Source organism: Salvia hispanica, chromosome 2 (genome assembly GCF_029641045.1).
Source record: "Salvia hispanica isolate PSC_SH4W2 chromosome 2, Shi_PSC_v1, whole genome shotgun sequence".
Classification (NCBI taxonomy): domain Eukaryota; kingdom Viridiplantae; phylum Streptophyta; class Magnoliopsida; order Lamiales; family Lamiaceae; genus Salvia; species Salvia hispanica.
The window spans coordinates 24,180,148-24,202,398 of record NC_142693.1 but is presented as its reverse complement, the minus strand read 5'-3'; the positions used below and the strand labels follow the sequence as shown (position 1 = coordinate 24,202,398).

The following is a 22,251-nucleotide window of genomic DNA, read 5'->3' as shown; positions in this document are numbered from 1 at the left end:
GGTAGATCTATTGTGAGTGCTGGTGTGAAGCAATCTCTTCGATTTCTTGTTACTGGAGATGAACTAGGGTTTGTGAGAACTTGAAGGTTTTGTGTGAAGATTTGTTCGGTGGAACTTGATCTGGTGCGAGGGGTTTATCTGGTGGAGGTATTGGTGGTCTGAGGGTTGACTCTATCCAATCCATTGGTGCTCCCTTGGGTCTTGTTCTGGAAGAATAGATCTGTGTTGTTGTGGCGGGTTCTGAGCCAAGATACTTTGGTTTTTTGTTCTTGTTCTCTGTTATCTGTTAGTTTCTTATGTTTAGATCCGAGAGGATCTTTCCTAGTGTTACTAACTTGTGTATTGAGTGTGCAGGTTGAAGTGATTGCGAGTGAGGCTACATAGTTAGCTTCAAGACCTTGTAATAGATAGAACTAGATTCATTGTAATCTAAGTTAACATTACTTGTGTAAAATCAGCCGCGTGGGTGAGAGTTTGGCTGAGCTCTCTTGTACAAGAATAAAGAGGTCTCGGTAATTAGTGAACCCTAGACTAATCTGATCCCTACAGTCTGATAAAAGAAAAATGAGCATATATTTAGAATGAGTTAATATATTTTAAAAATTAATTACTCTCTTCGATATACATGTAAAAATTGAAAATAACAAATTTATTCGGCTTCAATTAAGCACTTGCAATTTTTGCTCGACAAATAAACGAACCATGCTCGGGCACAATTGTTTCTGCTCAGGCTTAGTTCAATTTCAACTCTCCGTAGCTCTTAGTCTCACACAAAACATCTCAATTAATGTTACTTGGGAATTAATAAAAGACAAATTGATAAAAGATAATAGAAGAAAGATGTGTTTATGGCTCAAAATTTAGTAAATAGTTATCATTGAATAGTCGCTACCACTGGACGTATATATCAACATAGAGTCGTTATTGATTTGTCATTAGGACACATTTGGAATTATATTTTCGTGTTCACCCTCTCTCTTCTCTTTGCCCCACACGTTAATTTTTGGAATATACCAAATGGAATTCATTTAGTTATACATTTATGGGTCAACATATCAAATTTATGCTTTAAGGTATATGAATCTATATCTATATACTTTAAATGAAGAACTATCTATTTGAATTATTTATTTATTTATTAGTTATATATAACTAAGTCGACCTCGGTTTTTCTTTTAATAAGTTGCTACTATAGTTTAGAATATCAATATAAACTGAAATAAGTGAGCTAGTTCTAATTAAAATTTGTCAAACTAAAATATACTCTTGTTTATATATATAGGTGTATCATAATTTGAAATCACGTCTTAGATAAAATTTAAGAACTAAAATCAGATGATAAAAATAATGACACATGACAATCTTATTCAAATATCTTTTTTATCGAAATTGATATTTTAATCATTTAAATAAAAAAATAATTTTATTAATTCATTTTTTGCCAATTGATTCCCAAATCACGAAATTATTTTCTCACTTAAAATAAATCAAATTTTATTTAATTTTTTTGATTTATGTTATTTTTACATTAATTATATATCAAATTAAATGTAGTTTTATGAGTACTCTAACGAAATCTTAATGGCATATATTCGTATAAAGAAATTTGCATGGTCATTGTAAAGATAATATTCGATGCAAATTATTATATATATCCAAAGATAGGATTCCTTTTTAGACATTTTTATTTGTCTATCGGTCGAAATCTTATTTCACTCTTGCTAAATTATGTACTTCGACTTAGTAGTATATTTTATTTTGAAACTACTATATTAAAATGACACTCGCTTTTTGAACTTATATTTATAATATTTGTCCCGAGCAAAAAGGATGATGGAGTTGTTTCTTGACTATTTTAATGATGGCTGACTAAACGGAATTCATATACTCCCTCCGTCCCTAATAATTTGTCATTTATTTCCTTTTCCAATCATTTCTCAAAATTTGTCACTTTTCGCTTTTACCACTTTTAGCGGTGGATCTCATATTCCATCAACTCATTCCCACTCACATTTTATTTTTATTCTAATATATAAAAATAGGACCCACATATCACCAACTTTTTTAATCCACTTTCTATTATATTTCTTAACACCCGTGTCAGATCAAATGGTGCCAAATTTTAAGAGACAGGAGCAGTATTTCTTATATACACAAAGGAATTAGCATACTATTCTTTACTAAGCTATTCAAATAATGCAAATGATTTCTCTTCTCCACTTGATTTTCTTCTTCTTTGCTCTTGCATCTCCAAGCCCATACCAAAAACCAAATTGCCCTGCTCGATGTGGGAATGTAAAAATTCCATATCCGTTTGGAGTCGGGTCAGTTTGCTCACTCGGGTCATCGTTTAACATCACTTGCAACACCTCCACCACTCCTCCCAAACCTTACCTCAACATCAAAGACACTAATTTAGAAGTGGTTGAGATCAGAAGTGATGACCCGACCCGGATCCGGATCCGGTACCCCTACCTGCTTTATGGAGTTTGCTATTATCTAACTTCAGGCAACATAACGTGGGAAGTTCAGAGTGATATTGAGTTGTCGGACACCCAATATACGTTGTCAGAAAACAACTGGCTGACCATCATCGGCTGCGATGACATTGGGGCAGCGAGTACATACCGTGGCGGAGAAGAATACCGCGATGCCTGCGTTGGCTATTGTACAAGTAATAGGCCTACCTTCGGCGTTTGCCCAAACAACGGCGATAGCAATTCCGTCGGCGAGGGCTGTTGCCGGGTACCCATTGCCAAAGGTGATCATCGATATTGAGTCGTATTCTATTTTGACTGTCACATGTCAAATTAAAACAATAAGATGTCTAATCTCACTTATATTATTCACTGTCCTAGTGTACTCCGTCTTTCTTTTACTTTATCCTCGTTTATTTTATCTTCTTTAATCTACTAACGCAATTTTCTTAAATCCTTATGAAGTCTTCATTTCGCGCCAAGCGTCCCTGTCGATTCGCCTCACCCAGATCCTTTTAATTCACTTTAACATGAAAAGTCCACTGTGATTTTCATTATAAATAGTAAGAAGACTTTACATTTTTCCACTAACATTTTATTATAAAACTGAGAATCATATAAGACTAACTTTTTTTACCCACTTTTTTTATATTGTGTCGAGTCAAATGTGGACTCGTAACAGGGGACTAAGGGTGTATAAAAATAAAATAGGAAAATTTTAGTTTTAAATTTTTTAATTCAACATTAGAAAATACAGTTCTTATTGAAAAAATTTCTATATCCGCCCCTGATACAAGGTGGCACGTGATAGGTACCTGGTTCCTTGGTACCGCTACACATGACATGAGTAAAATCGACAATCGCAAGAGGCTTTTCCCTTGCAGCTATGCCTTTGTGAAGGAGAAGGGAATCATCAACAAACCTACCTACGCATATGATTTCAGCATCATGCAGGAAAGCTCCGCAGCCTTCTTCGAAAAAAATCAATGGGTGGTTAGTCTGGATTGGAGGATCGGCAATCAGAATTGCTCTCGGGTATGTCGGAACTCGACTTATGCATGTCAAGCTAACTCTCATTGTGTTGATTTTGGTGCTGAGATTGAGGGATACCTTTGCAACTGCTCGCAAGGATATGCCGGAAATCCATGCCTCTACCCCGGCTGCACAGGTTAGTATAGCATCTCTCTCCCCCTAATATGGTTTCAGATCGAATCAGACCCATTTACATTTTATTAGATTCGATCTGAAAACCATTATAGTGGGAGTCCCGATTTACCATTTTATTAGATTTGATTTGAACATCAAATATAAATTGCATATATGTGTTCAGCTCAGCCTTAGCCCATGGCTAAAGCGGATTGGGCTAGGCTGGACTTTTCTATATATAACTGGACACAGTTTGACCTAGCCCAGGCCCATATTACTTGAAGGGGTTGGCAGCAGAAGCGCTCACATAAATCAATTACATAATAATTCTGATCTATTTAGCAGATTATTTAGACTAATTCTATTCGCGTAATTATCACATGTATCATGCTCATAACTCAAATAAAACATGCTTTAAATTAATTGAAACCTAAAACATGCTTTTCTAGGGTTTAGCCATTATACCTTGATAATTCTCCAAAGAATCGAAGATAGCTAGCGCCTTCTCCATGTGAAGATCTTTAGTACAAAACCACGGATCTTTTGTCTGGTTCCCGGACTGTAAACTGATATTAGGGTGGGCTGATCTCACCAGTGTACTAGGACTTAAAGAAAGAAGACAGAAATCCTTTCCCACGGAAGAGAAGAAAAATCGCCCCTTTCTAGAGAGAGAGAGGGCCGAAAATATTGAGAAAATAATAAGTGTGTTTTTTGTCTCCTTTATTCTCCTATTTATAATAAGTCACATATTGGGCCCAGACATGGATTTATGGAAGGCTTTGGATATTGGTTCCTCCAATTAGCTTTTTACTAATTAAATTAAACCCAATTTAATATAAGCTTATAATTGGAATATTACAAGCAGCCACTAATATTGCACTCCACATCCAAATCCGAAATTATAAGTACTTCGGGTTTCCATTACTTGATATTTATTTCCCGAGCTTAAGATAGAAACATCCATTAATTAATTATTGTCTGCTATGGACTTAATTAATTAATGTCTTATTTATTCCAAGAGATGACTCAGCAAGAAAATCTTATTTATTATTCATAGAGTAATTAAACTCCAACTAGCTAGGTTCCGAATAATAAAACCTTATTTCAAGCTTCTCTTAAGGATGTTATCAAACGAGACTAACCTCGCGCTTGATTCAACATAATAGCAATCCTAGCACCGCTAGATATTAATCATCATTACCCAATATACCAGGCTTATTGGGTTGCAAAAAACCCGCACCATTTGGTAAGTCAAAGTAGTGCATAATCAATACCTTATGCTCAATGCTAACGTACATTGATTAAGAAATAATAATTTATAAGACCTCGTCTTTTAGTAGATAGCATAAACACTGTCTCGCTGTTAGATCCATTCAGTGCTATACCACACCAACGTCATCTTATTTAAGTAAGGCTTAGAAATAATCGGACTGACATTGCAACCTTTCACGATAGGTAGTATAAGCCTATCTAGGTTGTGAAATTCTTCTTTTTCTTTGTTCAGAACTGACCGTGTTACCTTAAAGTGAACGACGCCCACAACCGGTCTACTAAAACAAAGACTTAGACTTTGTTAAGTTATTTATACATTTAAACATGTACTAAACATCCATTAAATGTAAATCATAATAACATTATGACAAAAATAATCTGTTTATTCATTTGGAAAATAAAATAAGAGTTTTAACAGTATTCAATCACTCGAAAGGTGATTTCTAGTATACAAACTCTAACAATCTCCCACTTATACTCAAAAAAGCTTTCGAGTATACAAAAAAATGTGCACTACGTCTAATTCTCCCACTTATACTGAAAGCGAGTTGAGGTCTCGAGCGAGTCGAACTCCCATTCCTTCTACATGGCGCTCGAACGGTTTGACCGCCAACGCCTTTGTAAAGGGATCTATCAGGTTGTTCTCTGACGCAATCTTGACCACTTGTATGTCTCCTCTCTGCACTATATCTCTAATGATATGATACTTCCTCTCTATGTGTTTGCTCGCTTTGTGAGCTCTTGGTTCCTTCGAATTTGCCACAGCACCAGAATTGTCACAATAAATGGTGATGCTCTTGGGCAGATTCGTAACCACACCTAAGTCCATAAGAAAGTTTTTGAGCCATACAGCCTCCTTTGCAGCCTCCGAAGCGGCCACATATTCGGCTTCCATGGTAGAGTCTGTAATGCATTTCTGCTTTACACTCTTCCAAATTACGGCTCCACCTCTTAAGGTAAACACATAACCAGAAGTAGATTTCCTCGAGTCCTGATCAGATTGAAAGTCTGAATCAGTATATCCCAAAAGACATAGCTCGCCTGCTTTGTAAACTAGAACATAGTCCTTAGTCCGTTTAAGGTACTTGAGTATGTTCTTTACTGCAGTCCAATGTCCTTGGCACGGATTTGACTGATATCTTGCTACCATGCCAACAGCAAAACAAATATTAGGCCTTGTACAAAGCATAGCATACATGAAACTACCAACTGCCGAAGCGTATGGTATCCTTCTCATCTCTGCTATCTCAGATGTTGTCTTAGGACACATCTCTTGAGATAAATGGATGCCATATCTAAAAGGTAAGAAACCTTTCTTGGCATCTTGCATGCTAAAGCGACTAAGTACAGTGTCGATGTAGGGCTCTTGAGATAAGCACAACATCCTTTTCTCACGGTCCCGTAGGACCTTGATACCTAGAATGTGTCCCGTGTCTCCCATATCCTTCAACTCGAACTGGTTTGACAACCACGTTCGTACTGATGACAACATCTTTCTATTGTTTCCAATTAGAAGAATGTCATCTACATATAAAACTAAGAACACTACATTCCCCTTCTCAACCTTCTTGTACACGCAGCTCTCGTTCGGGCATTTTTCGAATCCAAACTTGTGAACAGTCTGATCGAAACACTGATTTCATGATCTAGATGCTTGCTTGAGACCATAAATGGCCTTCTTAAGCTTCCAAACCATGTGCTCTTTGCCCTTGACGGCATAACCCTCGGGTTGTTCCATGTAGATGGTCTCCTCAAGACTACCGTTCAAGAACGCAGTCTTAACGTCCATCTGACATACATCCCAATCCATGTAAGGTGCTATAGACAATAGAATCCGGATCAATTTGAGCATGGGCACCGGGGAGAAGGTCTCGTCGTAATCGACACCTTCCTTTTGGGTATACCCCTTAGCCACTAGTCTTGCCTTAAAGACTTAAACTCGTCCATCGGGTCCACGTTTACGTTTGTATATCTATTTACTCCCAATGGCAGTATAGCCTTCGGGTAGGACAGATAAATCGTCGACGTCTTTGTCTATCATAGATTGTAGTTCCGAATCCATTGCACTTACCCATTGGCAATGATCGACATCCGCCTGCGCCTCTAAAAAATTCCAGGGATCTAGTACATTGCTGTCCGAGGAGTGATCCATAGATTCTCCCAAACCAATGTACCTTTCGGGCTCATGAGAGACCCTCCCACTGCGGCGCGGCACTACAACATTAGGTGTAGAAGTTGAAGGTTCGGGAATAGGTTGTACTATAGGTACTTGTTCTCGGTTAATGGAACTTGTGACTGAAGTGAGCTCTTCAAGAGCCACCTCACTGCTGGGTTTATGATTCATAACAAAGTCTTCCTCTAAGAATGTCGCGAGAGTACTCACAATGACTTTCTTGTCTCAAAGACTATAGAATTTATAAGCTTTCGATCCTTTGGGGTATCCTTTAAACAAACATACCTCTGTCCTTGAGTCCAGCTTAGTTGGATCCTTTTCCAAAACATGAGCTGGACACCCCCATATCTTGAGATGCTCTAGATTGGGCTTGCGCCTATTCCACAACTCATATGGAGTGGCGGGAACAGATTTTGATGGTAAATTGTCTAAAATATGGCTCGCGGAAAGCAAGGCATGTCCCCAAAATGAAATAGGCAGTCGTGCATAACTCATCATCGATCGGACCATGTTTAACAAGGTCTTATTCCTTCTTTCAGCGATGCCATTCTGCTGAAGTGTGCCCGGCGCAGTCAGTTGGGATTCAATTCCCTCTACCGATAAGTAGTCCAAAAACTCGGCACTGAGGTATTCGCCTCCGCGATCAGATCGCAGGCTTTTGATACGTTTTCCATGATGCGTCTCATTATAAGCCTTAAACTCCTTGAACTTGTCAAAAGCTTCAGACTTAAAGCGCATCAAATAAACATATCCAACTTTCGAGTAATCATCAATAAAAGTGATGAAATGGCGAAAGCCGCCTCTCGCCTCAGTTGACATTGGTCCACACACATTAGTATGAACGAGTTCTAGTACTTCCTTGGCCCTATTACCTTTCACCCTAAAAGCTCTATTAGTCATCTTGCCTTCCAAGCAGGATTCACACGTGGAAAATGATTCAGTATCTAGTCCTTTAAGAAGGTCTTGATCCACGAGAGTTTGAATCCTCCTTTGGTTGGCATGACCAAGTCTAAGGTGCCATAAGTACGTTTCGTTCATTGAACTTGAAGGTTCATTTCTTTTCTTTGAAATTTTCGATGCATTATTGAGTTCTAATTTGCGATTATTAAATTGTGTAGATATGATTGTGTACAGATTGTTTTCCATGATACCACGACAGATATAAGAACCATCTTTCTTAATAACACAACTGTCATTAAAAGAAATCGAATATCCATCAAAAACCAATTTAGAAACTGAAATTAAATTTCTTCTAAAAGAAGGTATCAACAAAACATTCTTCATAACCAAAAATCTATCACTACTAAAACGCAAATAAACGTCTCCCACTGCAACGACCGCCACTTTAGTAGCGTCGCCCAGCTGGACTTCGATCTCTCCATCATATAGCCATCTTGTCACCTGCATTAAGTCAGGATCAAAACAAATATGATCAGTAGCACCAGTGTCTATAACCCAAGTATGAGATGAAGTTGAAGCCAAACATGACTCGACAACTAGAGCTTGGTGCATACCTGTAGCCTTGCCCTTTTTAGGGCAGTCTGGCTTCCAATGCCCCTTCTCTCCACACCTGAAACACTTTCCTGTTTGCTTCTTTCCCCACCTCCTCTTTCTCTTTCCCTTAGCTTCCTTAGGTGTGACCTGGTTCGTCACTTTCTTCTTTCCTGCGCCAGGCCTAGGGCCAGAGGAATGATGTGACGAACTAACCACCGCAGCCTTAGCTTGGTTCATGAGATCCTCTGCCGACTGAAGTTCAGTCAACAACTCAACCAAGGTGTAATTTCTCTTGTTCATCTCAAAATTGAGCTTGAACTGTTGAAAGCTAAGGGGCAGACTCTGAAGGATGATAGTAACTTGGGACTCGGCATCAATGACACCTCCCAAAACCTCAATTTGATTGAGGTGGCTCATCATCTCGAGGACATGGTCCTGCACAGACGAGCTTTCCTTCATAGTCTTGCACATGATACTCCGAAAGGCTTGAGACTTAGCCGTTCGATTCAGAGTACCAAAGAAATTTGTGAGATTTTCCATAATCTCGGTAGCAGTAGCCATGGCAGCATGCTGATGTCTAAGCACTGTTGACATGGAGGCCAACATATAACACTTAGCCATCTCATTCGCCTTATGCCACCGTCTATGCGCATCTCTCACTGCCTGCGCGGCGTTGGGGGCCGTGGAGTAGTGAGCACAAACTTGTACTCATCAGCCGTGAGAACGATGTCCAAATTTTGTTTCCATTCTATGTAATTTTGGCCCTCGAGTTTGTTTTCTTTAAGAATTGCAGAAAGAGGATTGAGTGACATGTTGACGATTTAGTTTGCACTGCAAAACAGAATATTTACTATTTGTCATAAACTTATGTGATGAAATTGAGGAGATTAACCATAAAACTTTTCAAATTCTCACAACTGTAAAATTAAAATTTTGTACCCTCAAGCAGAGGTCAATACGCATTAAAATTTTAACATTTTTACTGGTCACAACACCGATGAATAGTCCAGAGACCGCAGCACGGCATGGTGGCCAACACACTCCCATAACAATGCTCATGCGTTGATAACAAGACCAAGTTATCTCATAAATTCAGTTTGAACTTCTGAAACTTGTAATTTCTTAGGATTATTGTCCCCACGGCATGGGTGGCGATAATATTGGAAACTACTTTCTAGTCCACACTATATACATATGAGAAGTCCACCTATATGAACTCGCCAATTCTTAGGATTATTGTCCCCACAGTTTGGGTGGCGATAAGATTCAGAAATTAGCTTCATAAGTTGTGGACCAATCGATGAAGACCATATACAAACTTAGTTCGTAATTATCGCTTAGATATTTAAGTTATGGTTTTTCATTAATTATCCTTAGCCTTAGTGCAGATTAAAGGCTTAATTAAATTCTGTTGGTATTTAATTGACTAGATAATTAAATCTTTTATAATCTTTTAAACATCTTATTAAAGCATAATATATTAATTACTAAAGTTTAATCCATATTCATGTCTTCTATAAGATTTATCTAAAATAATTAATTATTTATATCTTTGACTGACATGAATAAATAAACTTAAATTAATTCCTTATTTAATGATATATTTTATTATTTTATTATTTAATGAGATCCTACATATCTTATCCTTAATAGGATTATAGATATATAGAATAATTAGGAAACTATTAAATTATTCTTGTCCATATCATCTAGGAATGAAATAAATATATTTATTTCCATAGATATAGTCAATAATCTAAATATTCCTAAAATCTAGGGAAATCTTCCCAAAATATTTTATATCCATTAAATAATAATATTTTAATGATATCTTTTAATTAAGGAATCAAATAATCATTAAAATTTTATTTCATCGTTATCTCGTGATCGAGGTTCGCACGATCAACGACGATGAGATTTCTGACGAAGGTCTCGCCGGAACGGCGGTTGGCCGTCCAGCCCTTGCCGGAAAAAGCTTCCGCCCAACTTCTCTGGCGTGAAAACGCCATGCATCGCGACGGTGCAAGTTGCATCGTCGCGCTCCCTCCGTCGATGTCAGCCAGCGCGCGGCGGTTGCCACGCTTCTCCGGCGAACATCATCCGCTGCCGTTCATCCTCGCTGGAACCAGCAGCCGTCGCATGCGGCGTCGCAGCTCTCGGTTCAGCAATGATCGGCCAAGGTTCGACTAGGGTTAGGGTTCGGTTAGGGTTAGGGTTTGTTGCCGGTAGAACCGCCGCTGCTCTCGGACGAGCTGCGGCTTCCGTCAACGGCTACCACCATCGAACGCCGTGAGGACTGGAGAATCGCCGCTGTGGTCTGGCCGGCGGAGTGGATGAACCCATGCTCATTTTCACGTCGCCGCTTGATTGCTACGATGCTCCCACCCTTCAGCCGTGATTCCCGAGGCATTCCGGGACCGGCGGTCTCGCCGACGGCACGCACGGATCCACCCTCGTCTGCGTGTCGCCCACTCGCTCGACAAAACTAATTAGATCGCATGTCGCGCGATTCGTCTCGACGCAAGCTCCGACGAATCGCACGTCTCGTGCGTTCCAAATATTTGAGTTCTTTGTTTCGATTGTGCTTGAGTTCATCATGCATAAAAATATAACAACTAAAAACAAGAACATGCTTCGAAAAAAAAATGCATGCATACATGAATTTCGCGTAATTTAAATCCAAATAATCAGAGCCAAAGACTGGCTTGATACCAATTGAAGGGGTTGGCAGCGGAAGCGCTCACATAAATCAATTACATAATAATTCTGATCTATTTAGCAGATTATTTAGACAAATTCTATTCGCGTAATTATCACATGTATCATGCTCATAACTCAAATAAAACATGCTTTAAATTAATTGAAACCTAAAACATGCTTTTCTACGGTTTAGCTATTATACCTTGATGATTCTCCAAAAAATCGAACATAGCTAGCGCCTTCTCCGTGTGAAGATCTTTAGTACAAAACCACGGATCTTCTGTCTGGTTCCCGGACTGTAAACTGATATCAGGGTGGGCTGATCTCACCAGTGTACTAGGACTTAAATAAAGACTGTCTCGCTGTTAAATCCATTCAGTGCTATACCACACCAACGTCATCTTAGAAATAATCGGACTGACATTGCAACCTTTCACGATAGGTAGTCTAAGCCTATCTAGGTTGTGAAATTCTTCTTTTTCTTTGTTCAGAACTGACCGTGTTACCTTAAAGTGAACGACACCCACAACCGGTCTACCAAAACAAAGACTTAGACTTTGTTAAGTTACTTATACATTTAAACATGTACTAAACATCCATTAAATGTAAAACATAACAACATTATGACAAAAATAATCTGTTTATTCCTTTGTAAAATAAAATAAGAGTTTTAACAGTATTCAATCACTCGAAAGGTGATTTCTAGTATACAAACTCTAACAATTATGCCATCTCATTCCAAAAAGTAACATATACGGTTCGACCTCCTAGTCTATTCGGGAAAGAACCGCAAAGAAAACCCCAACATGGTTTAAGCCCAACTCAATTTTAAATAAAACAAAACACAATTAATAAAACAAAAGACTAAAGAAACAAGAGCAATTGGTTCATCCTGGTCTGTTAACCCTCTTCCTCGTGGCGCTCTTCTTCTCCGGCTGGTTGCTGCTCTTCCTCTGTTCTGTTATTGCACCCATATCAAAAACACATAAACACATGTGAAGAAAACATTTCAAGAAATGTAATAGCAATACCAACACTAGTGTCTCCTGACTCGGTTCCTGGCAGCCATTCTCTTGTCTCCGGCAATGAACATGTCTTCAACAACCTCTTCTATTTTGCCGAAGTATTTCTCTTTGAAGCTTCGACTGAATAAAAGTAGCCACACAATGATCCCTACACCCACTACGTATCCGAGTGCAGCTGATACGTATTCCCACTCAATCTCCTTGTTCTCTTCCGCATCTTCATGTTCTCGCGGTGATAGTTCATCAGTATGACTGCAGCTTTTGTTGAGAGGGAAGCCACGTAGGCCTGGATTTCCTTTAAAGGATTCAGCTGAAAATGTTTGAATTTGACGGCCTTTTGGGATCATTCCGACCAGCTTATTGTAAGACAGGTTCAAGACTTCAAGGAATGTGAGTTCTCCAATCCCCATCAGTATCTTCCCTGCGAGCTGGTTTCGAGAGAGATCAAGTGATTCGAGTTTACTCAACTGACCAAACGATTCTGGAATGCTTCCATTGATGGCATTGTGGGACAAGTTGAGATGATAAAGTGAGGTAAGATCACCAATTGCATTTGGTATCTCTCCAATGAAATTATTGCAAGATAAATCAATACTACCGAACTCTGGCCAAATCTTTCCAAGTTTTAACTCTATGCCTTTCATGATTAATGTCAGTCTGTAGATGAACAATTCTGCATCACTCCTTTGCATCATTCCCTTCCAACTAGAGAAGTTTATTGATTCCACACGTCCACTGAAATTTAGAATTCGAAGCACTGGCCAGGTCATGTTACATGTCACTTCACCATGGAATCTGTTGGAGTGCAAAATAAGAACACTCAATGAGGATGAGAGCATGCATGGGAACGTGTCGTTGATGTTGTTGCTCCCAACGTTCATGAATTCCAACGACATGCAATGTTTGAGAGATTTTGGGATATTCCCTTCTAAATAATTATTGTTAAGCACCAAATATTGTAGCTTACAATCCATAGAAAAAATATCTGGAATGCTGCCATTGATGTTGTTTAGATTCATATCAAGCCACTGAATGTTTTCAAGTAGGCAAGGGGGAATGTTGCCACTTAATTTATTTTTAGATAAAGAAAGATAAACAAGGTGTGTGGCTTTGCAAAGGGATGTTGGAATTGATCCACTAAAACTATTATTAGCAAGAGACAAGGACCAAAGCTGAGAATCAAGTGGAATGGACAGCTGTAACTCTCCCATGAGCTGATTAGATTTCAAATTTTCAAGTATAGGCTCTCAAGAGAAGAAGAAATATGGTAAGGCTTTTGAAAATCTGTTAAAAGATTAATGAGAGGTCCAAAATCACAAGTTGTGTTCCCCAAATCCAACTAGGTATCTCCCGTGCAATACTATTAGCCGAGAGATCCAACGTTTGCAGATCCAAATCTTTGATGAAATCAGGAAAATTGGACAAGTTACATGAACCTAGGCCTAATCCTTCCAATTTGAGACCACCATATGAATTCGAATTGACGTTGCCAACATCTACTGACAAGCTATTGCCGAATAGATAAAGCAATGTGAGATTGGGAAGGCTTCGAAAGTTTTCGAGTTGAAAAGTGCCATTAAATTGGTTGGAACTAAGATGAAGTTCCAACAATGATGGGAGAGCAAAAAGAGATTGGAGGATGTTACCAGAGAATGAATTGAAACTCAGATCTAGATGTATGAGATTGGAAAGACGTTCGAACAACATAGAAGAAAGTGAGCCTGCGAAGAAGTTAAATTCCAAATCGACATGAATCAGCTTTGTTAGGTTAGCAAAGGTGGATGGTATAGAACCCTTCAAAATGCAGTTTCTAAGACTTCAGACGGTCAAACTTGGATAACTGGCAAACAAGTCCACCACCGCTACTGTTGAAAGATCATTATAATCTAGTCGAAGAACAGAAAGGGAATGAAGTTGCCAAAAGGATTTACACAAAGGGCCATATAGATTACAATAAGCCATGCTCAAAGCAGTGAGGTTTGGTAAATATGATGAAACAATGTGGCTCCATTTATTCCTTTCATCAAAGGAGGTAATATTGACACGATCAAGATAGAGTTCTCTAAGCCCTGTTAGATTTCCATCAAGCATTTCCAAATTTGGATACTCAAGACTTAGACACTCTCCGGGTGTCGAACAATAATAGTTGGAGATATCGAGACTAACCAATCTTTTCAACAATGAAATTTCAACCGAAACCTGCCCACCAAAACCAGCATGTGACAAATTCAAGTGTGTCAAATAAGTGAAATTCCCAATACCTCTTGGAATGGGATCAATGTAGGTGAAGTCATTGTAGGCAAGGTTGAGCTTCTGCAGATATTTAAATCTGAAAAGACTCGACGAATCCCCAATTCCACCAGAAATGGCCTCATCATCAAGCTGCAAACTAACGACATAGCCAGAATCATCACATTCCACACCATGCCACAAGCAGCACTCAACACTTTTATTCCATCGCACAAGTTTTGTTGAAAGAGAAGAATTGAAGATCAACTCATCTCTGAGTTGAAGCAACAAGGTTTCCTGATGGCGAAGGCATTTGTTATTATAAGAATGAGTAGTGAAAACAACAACTTTGGAAGCATTGTGAAACTAGATATTGATTTTGTTTTGTGTACAAATGAAGATTAGGTGCAAGTGTCTTTAAATAGGCAATTGAACTTTACCTGAAAGACATATTAACGTGGGTAGGGGTTTAACCATTTTAATTTTATTCACAATTGTAATTAGGGCCTATATCATTTACATTCGAAGAAAGTGATAGAACAACACGGAATTGACTTGAGGTGCACCGTCTATAAGTCATAATCAAAAACAATTATTTAAAGGGGTTAAGAGCTAAATACTAATATCATCAAAGTTAGTCAAATTTTGATCCATTCTATAAAGTTTGAGATATTGAATCATGAAATTTCAATTTTTCTTAGTTATCTTATCTATATACTAATGTCGTCTTTTGATAATGATCAAAATGACAGCTTTTCATTAAAATTGAAATAGAAAAAAAATGCTCTCTATGTCTCATAAAAATATGAGCATTTGAAACTACACGGTAATTAATACATAATTGGTAAAACAAGAGAGAGGAGGAGAAGATTAATTATAGTAGTGTTCGTGGATAGTGAGACCCATATAATTAAGGGGAAGGATCCCCTGCTGTGCACAGCACCTGCCGTGCCATTTCCCACAGGCAAAATTAAATCAAAATAAAGAAAAACGAAAAAGAAATAAAACAAGTATTGCTGCGTTTTGTTCATGGAAAGCTGTGTTTTAAGCACAGCAGGTGCTGTGCAAGCAAGGATCCATTTCCAATAATTAATTAGTGTTTTATGAGTTGTAATGGTTGGCCATAGTGGTATAAGTGTAATTAATTAGGTGTTGTGCACAGCAAGGATATTGCAGTTGCAAGGCTTGCGAGAAGATGCTTGAATGTTAAGGGGCAAATGCGACCAACTATGAAAGAAGTGGCTACAGAATTGGAAAGTTTAATTGTAACAGTCCGGATTTCTAGGGTACAATAAATGCGGCGACTGCTACCAAAACGGACTTAAAAGAATTTAAACATAGGCTAGGGTTTCATTTAAAGAGTTTTGACCAAAGTATTTAAGGGAACTATCAGAGCAATAAGTCAACGGTTCAACCTAGAAGTTTTAATAAGTAAAAGAAAGGCACCATAAATTACGATAAAAAATCTCAAGAGTTTGACAAAGTTTTCAAGAAACACCACAAGAAGTCTGAAGCTTCTAAACCGAAAGGAATAAGTGCAACATATCCAGATAATACTAAAGTGTATCAAAAATTCAGCGGAAACGACCAAGAGAAAGTGCAGCTATGTATGAAGACACAACTACACTCGAAGTTCAAAACATCCATCTTAATTGATTAATATGCTCAACACCCACCACCGCTCGTCGTCGTTCAACCTGCACATAAGGAAAACACATGCAGGGCTGAGTATTTTGAAATACTCAGTGAACTCGTTGCCAAAACATTTTATAAGTTATACCACCCTTACCATAGTGAACTCGAGTTTTACAATTTAAGAAAAATAAGATCATCGAGTATCACAAAAATTATTTCCATAGACTGGCCAGTCAAACAACTCCCCATTTTCCTCGTTAATTTCCACAATCTCAACATTTCCATGGTGCGACGAAAGTGTGGCCACACTTTTCGCCCACGAGACCAGCCGACTAGCAAGGACGGCTCCCGATCCCACCGTGTACACAGCCTGGTAGGGTTTGCGGCCCTACTCAGACCCGAATTCGTTTAAACATATCCATAGCCCTATAGCCCAATGGAGCGAACTCTCAAACTGGGCATCAGGCGCACAATATCACAACAAAACAGACATAGGCATGGCATAACAGTTAAACCACCCTTATCTCTCCACATTCATAAATTTGCAACATAAGAGAGAGTTTAAGAATAAACCCCACCTTGACTACTTAGGTTTCAAGTATGTTTCCCTATTTTGTTATCCGGCTTCACCTTTTAATCACATATGCACATATCATGTATTAGCTTCAACATCAACTCCTAAATCATGCATGTCTCAACGTTTCCCTTTTCCCATCGATTTATCTTAACATCATCAATCAATCAAGGCCATGTTCATCACATAAGTTCCATTCGCATCTCAACTCTAGATCTAACATCAACATATGTCACACAAGAGTATTTTGCCAACATACACACAACACACGCACACACACACGCCACGCACACACACACGCACGACGCACACACACATACATATTTTCCATATCCCCTTTATCCCACTTTCACTCAAACAAGATGCATGAGGGTTCAAGAATACCGATTAATCGGTTAGAAAGAAGAAAAATCGAGTAGAAAGAAGAAGATTAATATAAGAATACCTTTTTGAGAAAAACGAACGGTAGAAACGAAGTAAAGACTTGGTTTTTCAAAAATCTTGCGGCTCAAACTCTATTTCTTCTCAAAGGATGGAGGATTATTGAGAAAAGTAGAAGAAAATTGCGAGAGTGAGAAGAGAGGGAGGGGGCGAAAATTGTGATGGCTAGGGTTAGGGGTTTCTCTTATTTATAGTGCTCAATAAAATCTTTAGGTAAATAAAATAGAATATTTGGGAAGATTTGATTCTCCACAATTAATTAAAACAAATATTGTGGAGTAGGGAGGAAGAAATATCAAAGCAAAGTGAGCTAGGGTTTCAAGACATGTAATTTTCGAAAATTATGGCCCTTATTTAGCCAAGGTTTTGTTTTGTATATTTTAAGGAATAGAATAAAATATCACGGAGCAAAATAAGAATTCTCCCAACTAGGGATTGGAAATAGGCGTGTAGTAGGCCTTTTAAACAAGGAATGAATTTTTAATATTAACTAAAATAAGATATGGCAAGATCTCTTGAGGTATGGAAATATTTGATAGAATATTTAAATTCTAGGTATGAAAGAAAATCAAATAAGGGATCAATAAAATAGATTCTTCCTTCCCAAGAATAGGTGATTTTCGAAAATCACCTTAAAAATAATAGTGTGCGATTTTTCTCATTAAGGAATAGAGAATAATTGGGTTTTGGATTTAATTTGGATAAATATCCCAAGAATTAAATTAAATCCCGAAAAATAGAATTCCTTCTCCAAAAAGTGGAGGGGTCGAAAATCTCAAAATTATGTGGCTAGTATTTATGGAAATTTCCCTAATATTCTCACTCACCCTTAGACAAATAATTCACCTCATAATTTAATTAATCACTTGCCACATCATATATTCTACAAGTTTGACTTTTCAAACTTCCAACGCAACCCTAGACTCGACTCGGTCATAGAAACTCATGCAATAAATTCACTCATCATTTAATCCACATACTTCATAGCATTATAAACATTAAATGCAAAAAATTTCACGGTCTCAAAATTAGGGCTCGAAAAAGCGGGGTGTTACATTAATAATGTCTCAAATACATGCAGCCAGTGATATGGAGCACGAAGAAGAAGCAATAGTGTCTAAAGCAAAGGTCTTGGAGTTTTCAGATACTGAATACTCATGGACAAGTAATGATCATGGTGTGGCCACATCATCATCAGATGCACATCCCTTGATGTTTTAAGACTAAAGGGGTTTGGCTTTATTTCTTTCTTATTATGATTGTTGCACTAAGAAAAGATCCCATGCACGCTTTTTTATGTGTTGTGTACGGTACTACAAGACTTCTTAGTTGATAGTATGTTACTCCATCCGTCCCCTAAAAATAGAAACTTTTGAAATGACATGAATTTTAATTTAGAACTAATAAAGAAAAAGGGAGATAGAAAGAAAAGTGTGTTAGTGGAAAATAAGTCTCACCTTATTAGAGATAAAGAAAATATGTGAGAAATAGGTCTCACCTTATGGTTCGTCCCCTAAAAGTTCCTACTTCTAGGGGACGAACCATAAAAGAATGAATTTCTATTTTTAGGGGACGAAAGGAGTATTTTATTTTCTATTTTTGGTGACTATTAAACTCTTTGAGTTCATGAATTAATTAGGTTTCTTTTAGCATATACTCTCTCCGTCTGCCATTTATAGTCTCATTTTGACTCAACACGAGTTTTAAAAAATTATTTGACTTAATAAAGAAAAATGGGGAAATGAGTTAGTGGAATGGGGACCCAAATTTCGCGTTACTCCGACATAGTTGACGTTTTTCGCATTATCGGCGTCGAGTGGAAGAACTACATCAATCATGAGATGAAATCGTGTGCTCAGTAATGTTGGAATAATGCAATCACTCAAGAATCAGAGCGATGATCGAGAATAAAATTGAGGGAAGATCAAGTATATGAAAGAAAGTACGGGGAATTGAATAGTTTGATTGAAGACTACATACACAATACAAGAACATTTAGCACTATTTATGGAATACTACATACAACTCAATCCAAGAACATACACTCATAAAGTTCACTCGTTTTTAAACAAAAACACTTTTCAGTTATACAATACACACAAAAATTGCTTGTAAACTATGTCTTGACATGTCTTCTCTTGTTTATGGCTTCAAACACACCATCAACAATATCATCTATTTTGTTGAAGTATTTCTCTCTGAATCTTCGACAAAACACAAGTAGCCAGACAACGATTCCTACGCCCACAACGAATCCAAGCGCAGCAAATACATATTTCCACTCAACCTCCCTCTTATCTTCCACATTTTCATGCTCAGATGAATCATTGTTATCGCTGCGAATGCATGTTACGTTGAGATTAAAACCACACAGCTTCGGATTCCCTCTGAACGAATCAGCTTGAAAATTTTGCAACTGAGGGCCATTCGGGATCTGCCCACCCATTTCAAGAATCCGAGGAACGTGAGCCCTCCAATCTCCGCTGGTATCCGCCCTGTTAGCCGGTTGTAAGAGAGGTCAAGCGATTCGAGCATCCCCAGCTTACCAAGCGACTTTGGGATGCTTCCAGCGACCGCATTGTGGGAGAAGTTAAGCTGGTGAAGCGAGATAAGATCACCAACTGCATCCGGTATTTGCCCTCGAAAATCATTGGAAGAGAAATCAATAGTGCCAAAGTCTGACAAAATAAACCAATGATGGAAGTACCAATATTAAAAAAAAAATGATACTGATAATGGGCTACAGAAGGTCTAAAAATCATTAATGGGCTGAATAAGGCGTTGGCATTAAGTTGGTGTTAGAGATCACCAATACTGATACTGTTTTCTTCAAACAAAATAAACATCTTTCCAATAGCCCATCACACCAACACATTAGTTATTTATATATTTGTTGAACCTAAATTATAGTCTGGCCTACCCAATATCACTAGATAAAGACATCGGATCCAAATACTAGATCTTGAATTTTTGGGTAGGGCCGCGAAGCTTAATGTCAATTATGTTCACTTCATCATCAAATATGTGAAGAAGGTTAATGATAGGAATTAGCCTATCGGAGGAATTATTTGAGTGAATTTGTAGAGAGAAAAAGAGAACAACCCTAGTTGAGGTTCTAGGGGGAAGAGAGAACGAGATTAATAATTTAATTCTTCATTCTGCTTGATAATAATAAAAGACTCCACACATATTTATAATATGTGTGGTACAAAAAAGATCTCCTATAAATTAGGGAAGTAAATCAAAAGCAAATCAAATCCTAACCACTAGAGAAAGTAAATAAAATCATAGCAACTAAATAATACTAAAACATAAATAAACTAAATAAATATACAGAGAGAATATCAGCTCCCTTCCGGAATAAAATAAAATATCAGGTCCCTATCAACTCCCCCACCGTTGAAAACCACCTTGCCCTCAAGGTGGAAGTCGGAAAAATAATCTTCCATCTCGTTGTCTTTGTTTAGATCTTCAAATAAAATTGCATCGCTTGTGACCTCAACGAATGATGGAGAAACCGTCTTCGGGCATGAGATCTCTTCAGCGATTTCAGTGACATAACCAATGATGACAACATTGATTTTTGGGCAATGAGATTGTGGAGGACATTTGGTTTCCACCAAAACCATTGCCTCATCCAACGCTTGAGGCGATTCGTAGTCATCTTTTTCCGTCTCGTCGATGAAGGGATCAGACTTGACATTTGTTGTTGACACATCGTCATTTTTTGCAATAGTCTCGACGACAGAATCAGATGTGGCCTCCTTTTTAGCCATGGCCTCCTTTTTTGCTAAATATGCAACTGCCTCCGAAATTTTGTTGAGAAGTTTATTCGTCTCGGCAAAGTAAATGGCATCCTCATCAAAGTTATGATAAACAACATCCAGAAATTCTTGCCATGAGCAATTAGGATTCGAGCGTCGATACTCGTGGAGCCATACAGATGCTGGATGGTCAAAAAATAACCTCACAAAAAACAAACGATCAGTATGAGAAAACAAATAATAGTCAAAATACTCCTGAATATCCAAAATCCATCTCACGGGGTTAACACCAGAAAACCGAGGAGGAGAGTCTGGAGGAGAGTTTGACAACAAGACGGACATGGTGGTAGAAATCAATAGGAGGATGAGAACCTAATGAAAGCACCAATTTGATAGGAATTAGCCTATCGGAGGAATTATTTGAGTGAATTTGTAGAGAGAAAAAGAGAACAACCCTAGTTGAGGTTCTAGGGGGAAGAGAGATCGAGATTAATAATTTAATTCTTCATTCTGCTTGATAATAATAAAAGACTCCACACATATTTATAATATGTGTGGTACAAAAAAGATCTCCTATAAACTAGGGAAGTAAATCAAAAGCAAATCAAATCCTAACCACTAGGGAAAGTAAATAAAATCATAGCAACTAAATAATACTAAAACATAAATAAACTAAATAAATATACGGAGAGAATATCAGCTCCCTTCCAGAATAAATAAAATATCAGGTCCATATCAGTTAACCTATCTAAATCATCTTCTTCAAGCATATATTATCGAAAACCTTTCGGTGCAACGAGCATATATATAATTAAATAGGTATGTGGAAAATGATGCTATATCAGCCCACATGAAAAAATTGCAAATATATAATTAGTATAAAATACATCAAATCAGTATTGTATAGTATAAAGAAAGTATGAAATACCTTAAATCTATCTAAGATGTTATTTTGACAACTAGGGAATTTTGATCTTATTTCACAAATCAACTATATGGAAAAAAATGCCACATCATCGCATGTGAAAAAATTGCATACATATAATTAAAATATGAAATGCCAAATCATCGTAATATGTAATTATAATATATGAAATATCGCCTATCTATCTAAGATGTTGTTTTGACAACAAGGGTTAAAGCCATAAAAATTCTTAGATAATTTTGATCTTATTTCACGAATCAACTATATGAAAAACAATGCTACATCCTCACACAAAAAATGCAAATATACAATTAAAACATGAAATACTCAAGTCATCAAAATTTATTACAACATCATCTCATTTCCTTTGTTTTTCTAGTGGAAAAACACCTAAGA

The 22,251-nt window shown here is 37.6% G+C and overlaps 1 protein-coding gene and 1 pseudogene across 1 annotated transcript; one reads left to right on the top strand and one right to left on the bottom strand.

The window, feature by feature from the left end:
• The first annotated feature begins 2,196 nt into the window (after positions 1-2,196).
• On the top strand, positions 2,197-18,815 carry LOC148931876 (wall-associated receptor kinase 2-like). The gene is made up of 3 exons (XM_089064928.1): positions 2,197-2,761; positions 3,289-3,645; positions 18,248-18,815. Exons 1-3 carry the CDS (start codon positions 2,197-2,199, stop codon positions 18,385-18,387), a joined length of 1,062 nt encoding a protein of 353 aa, XP_088921054.1. The 3' UTR covers positions 18,388-18,815.
• LOC125189866 (receptor-like protein 7) lies at positions 12,150-15,471 on the bottom strand (annotated as a pseudogene).
• Positions 18,816-22,251: the final 3,436 nt, after the last annotated feature.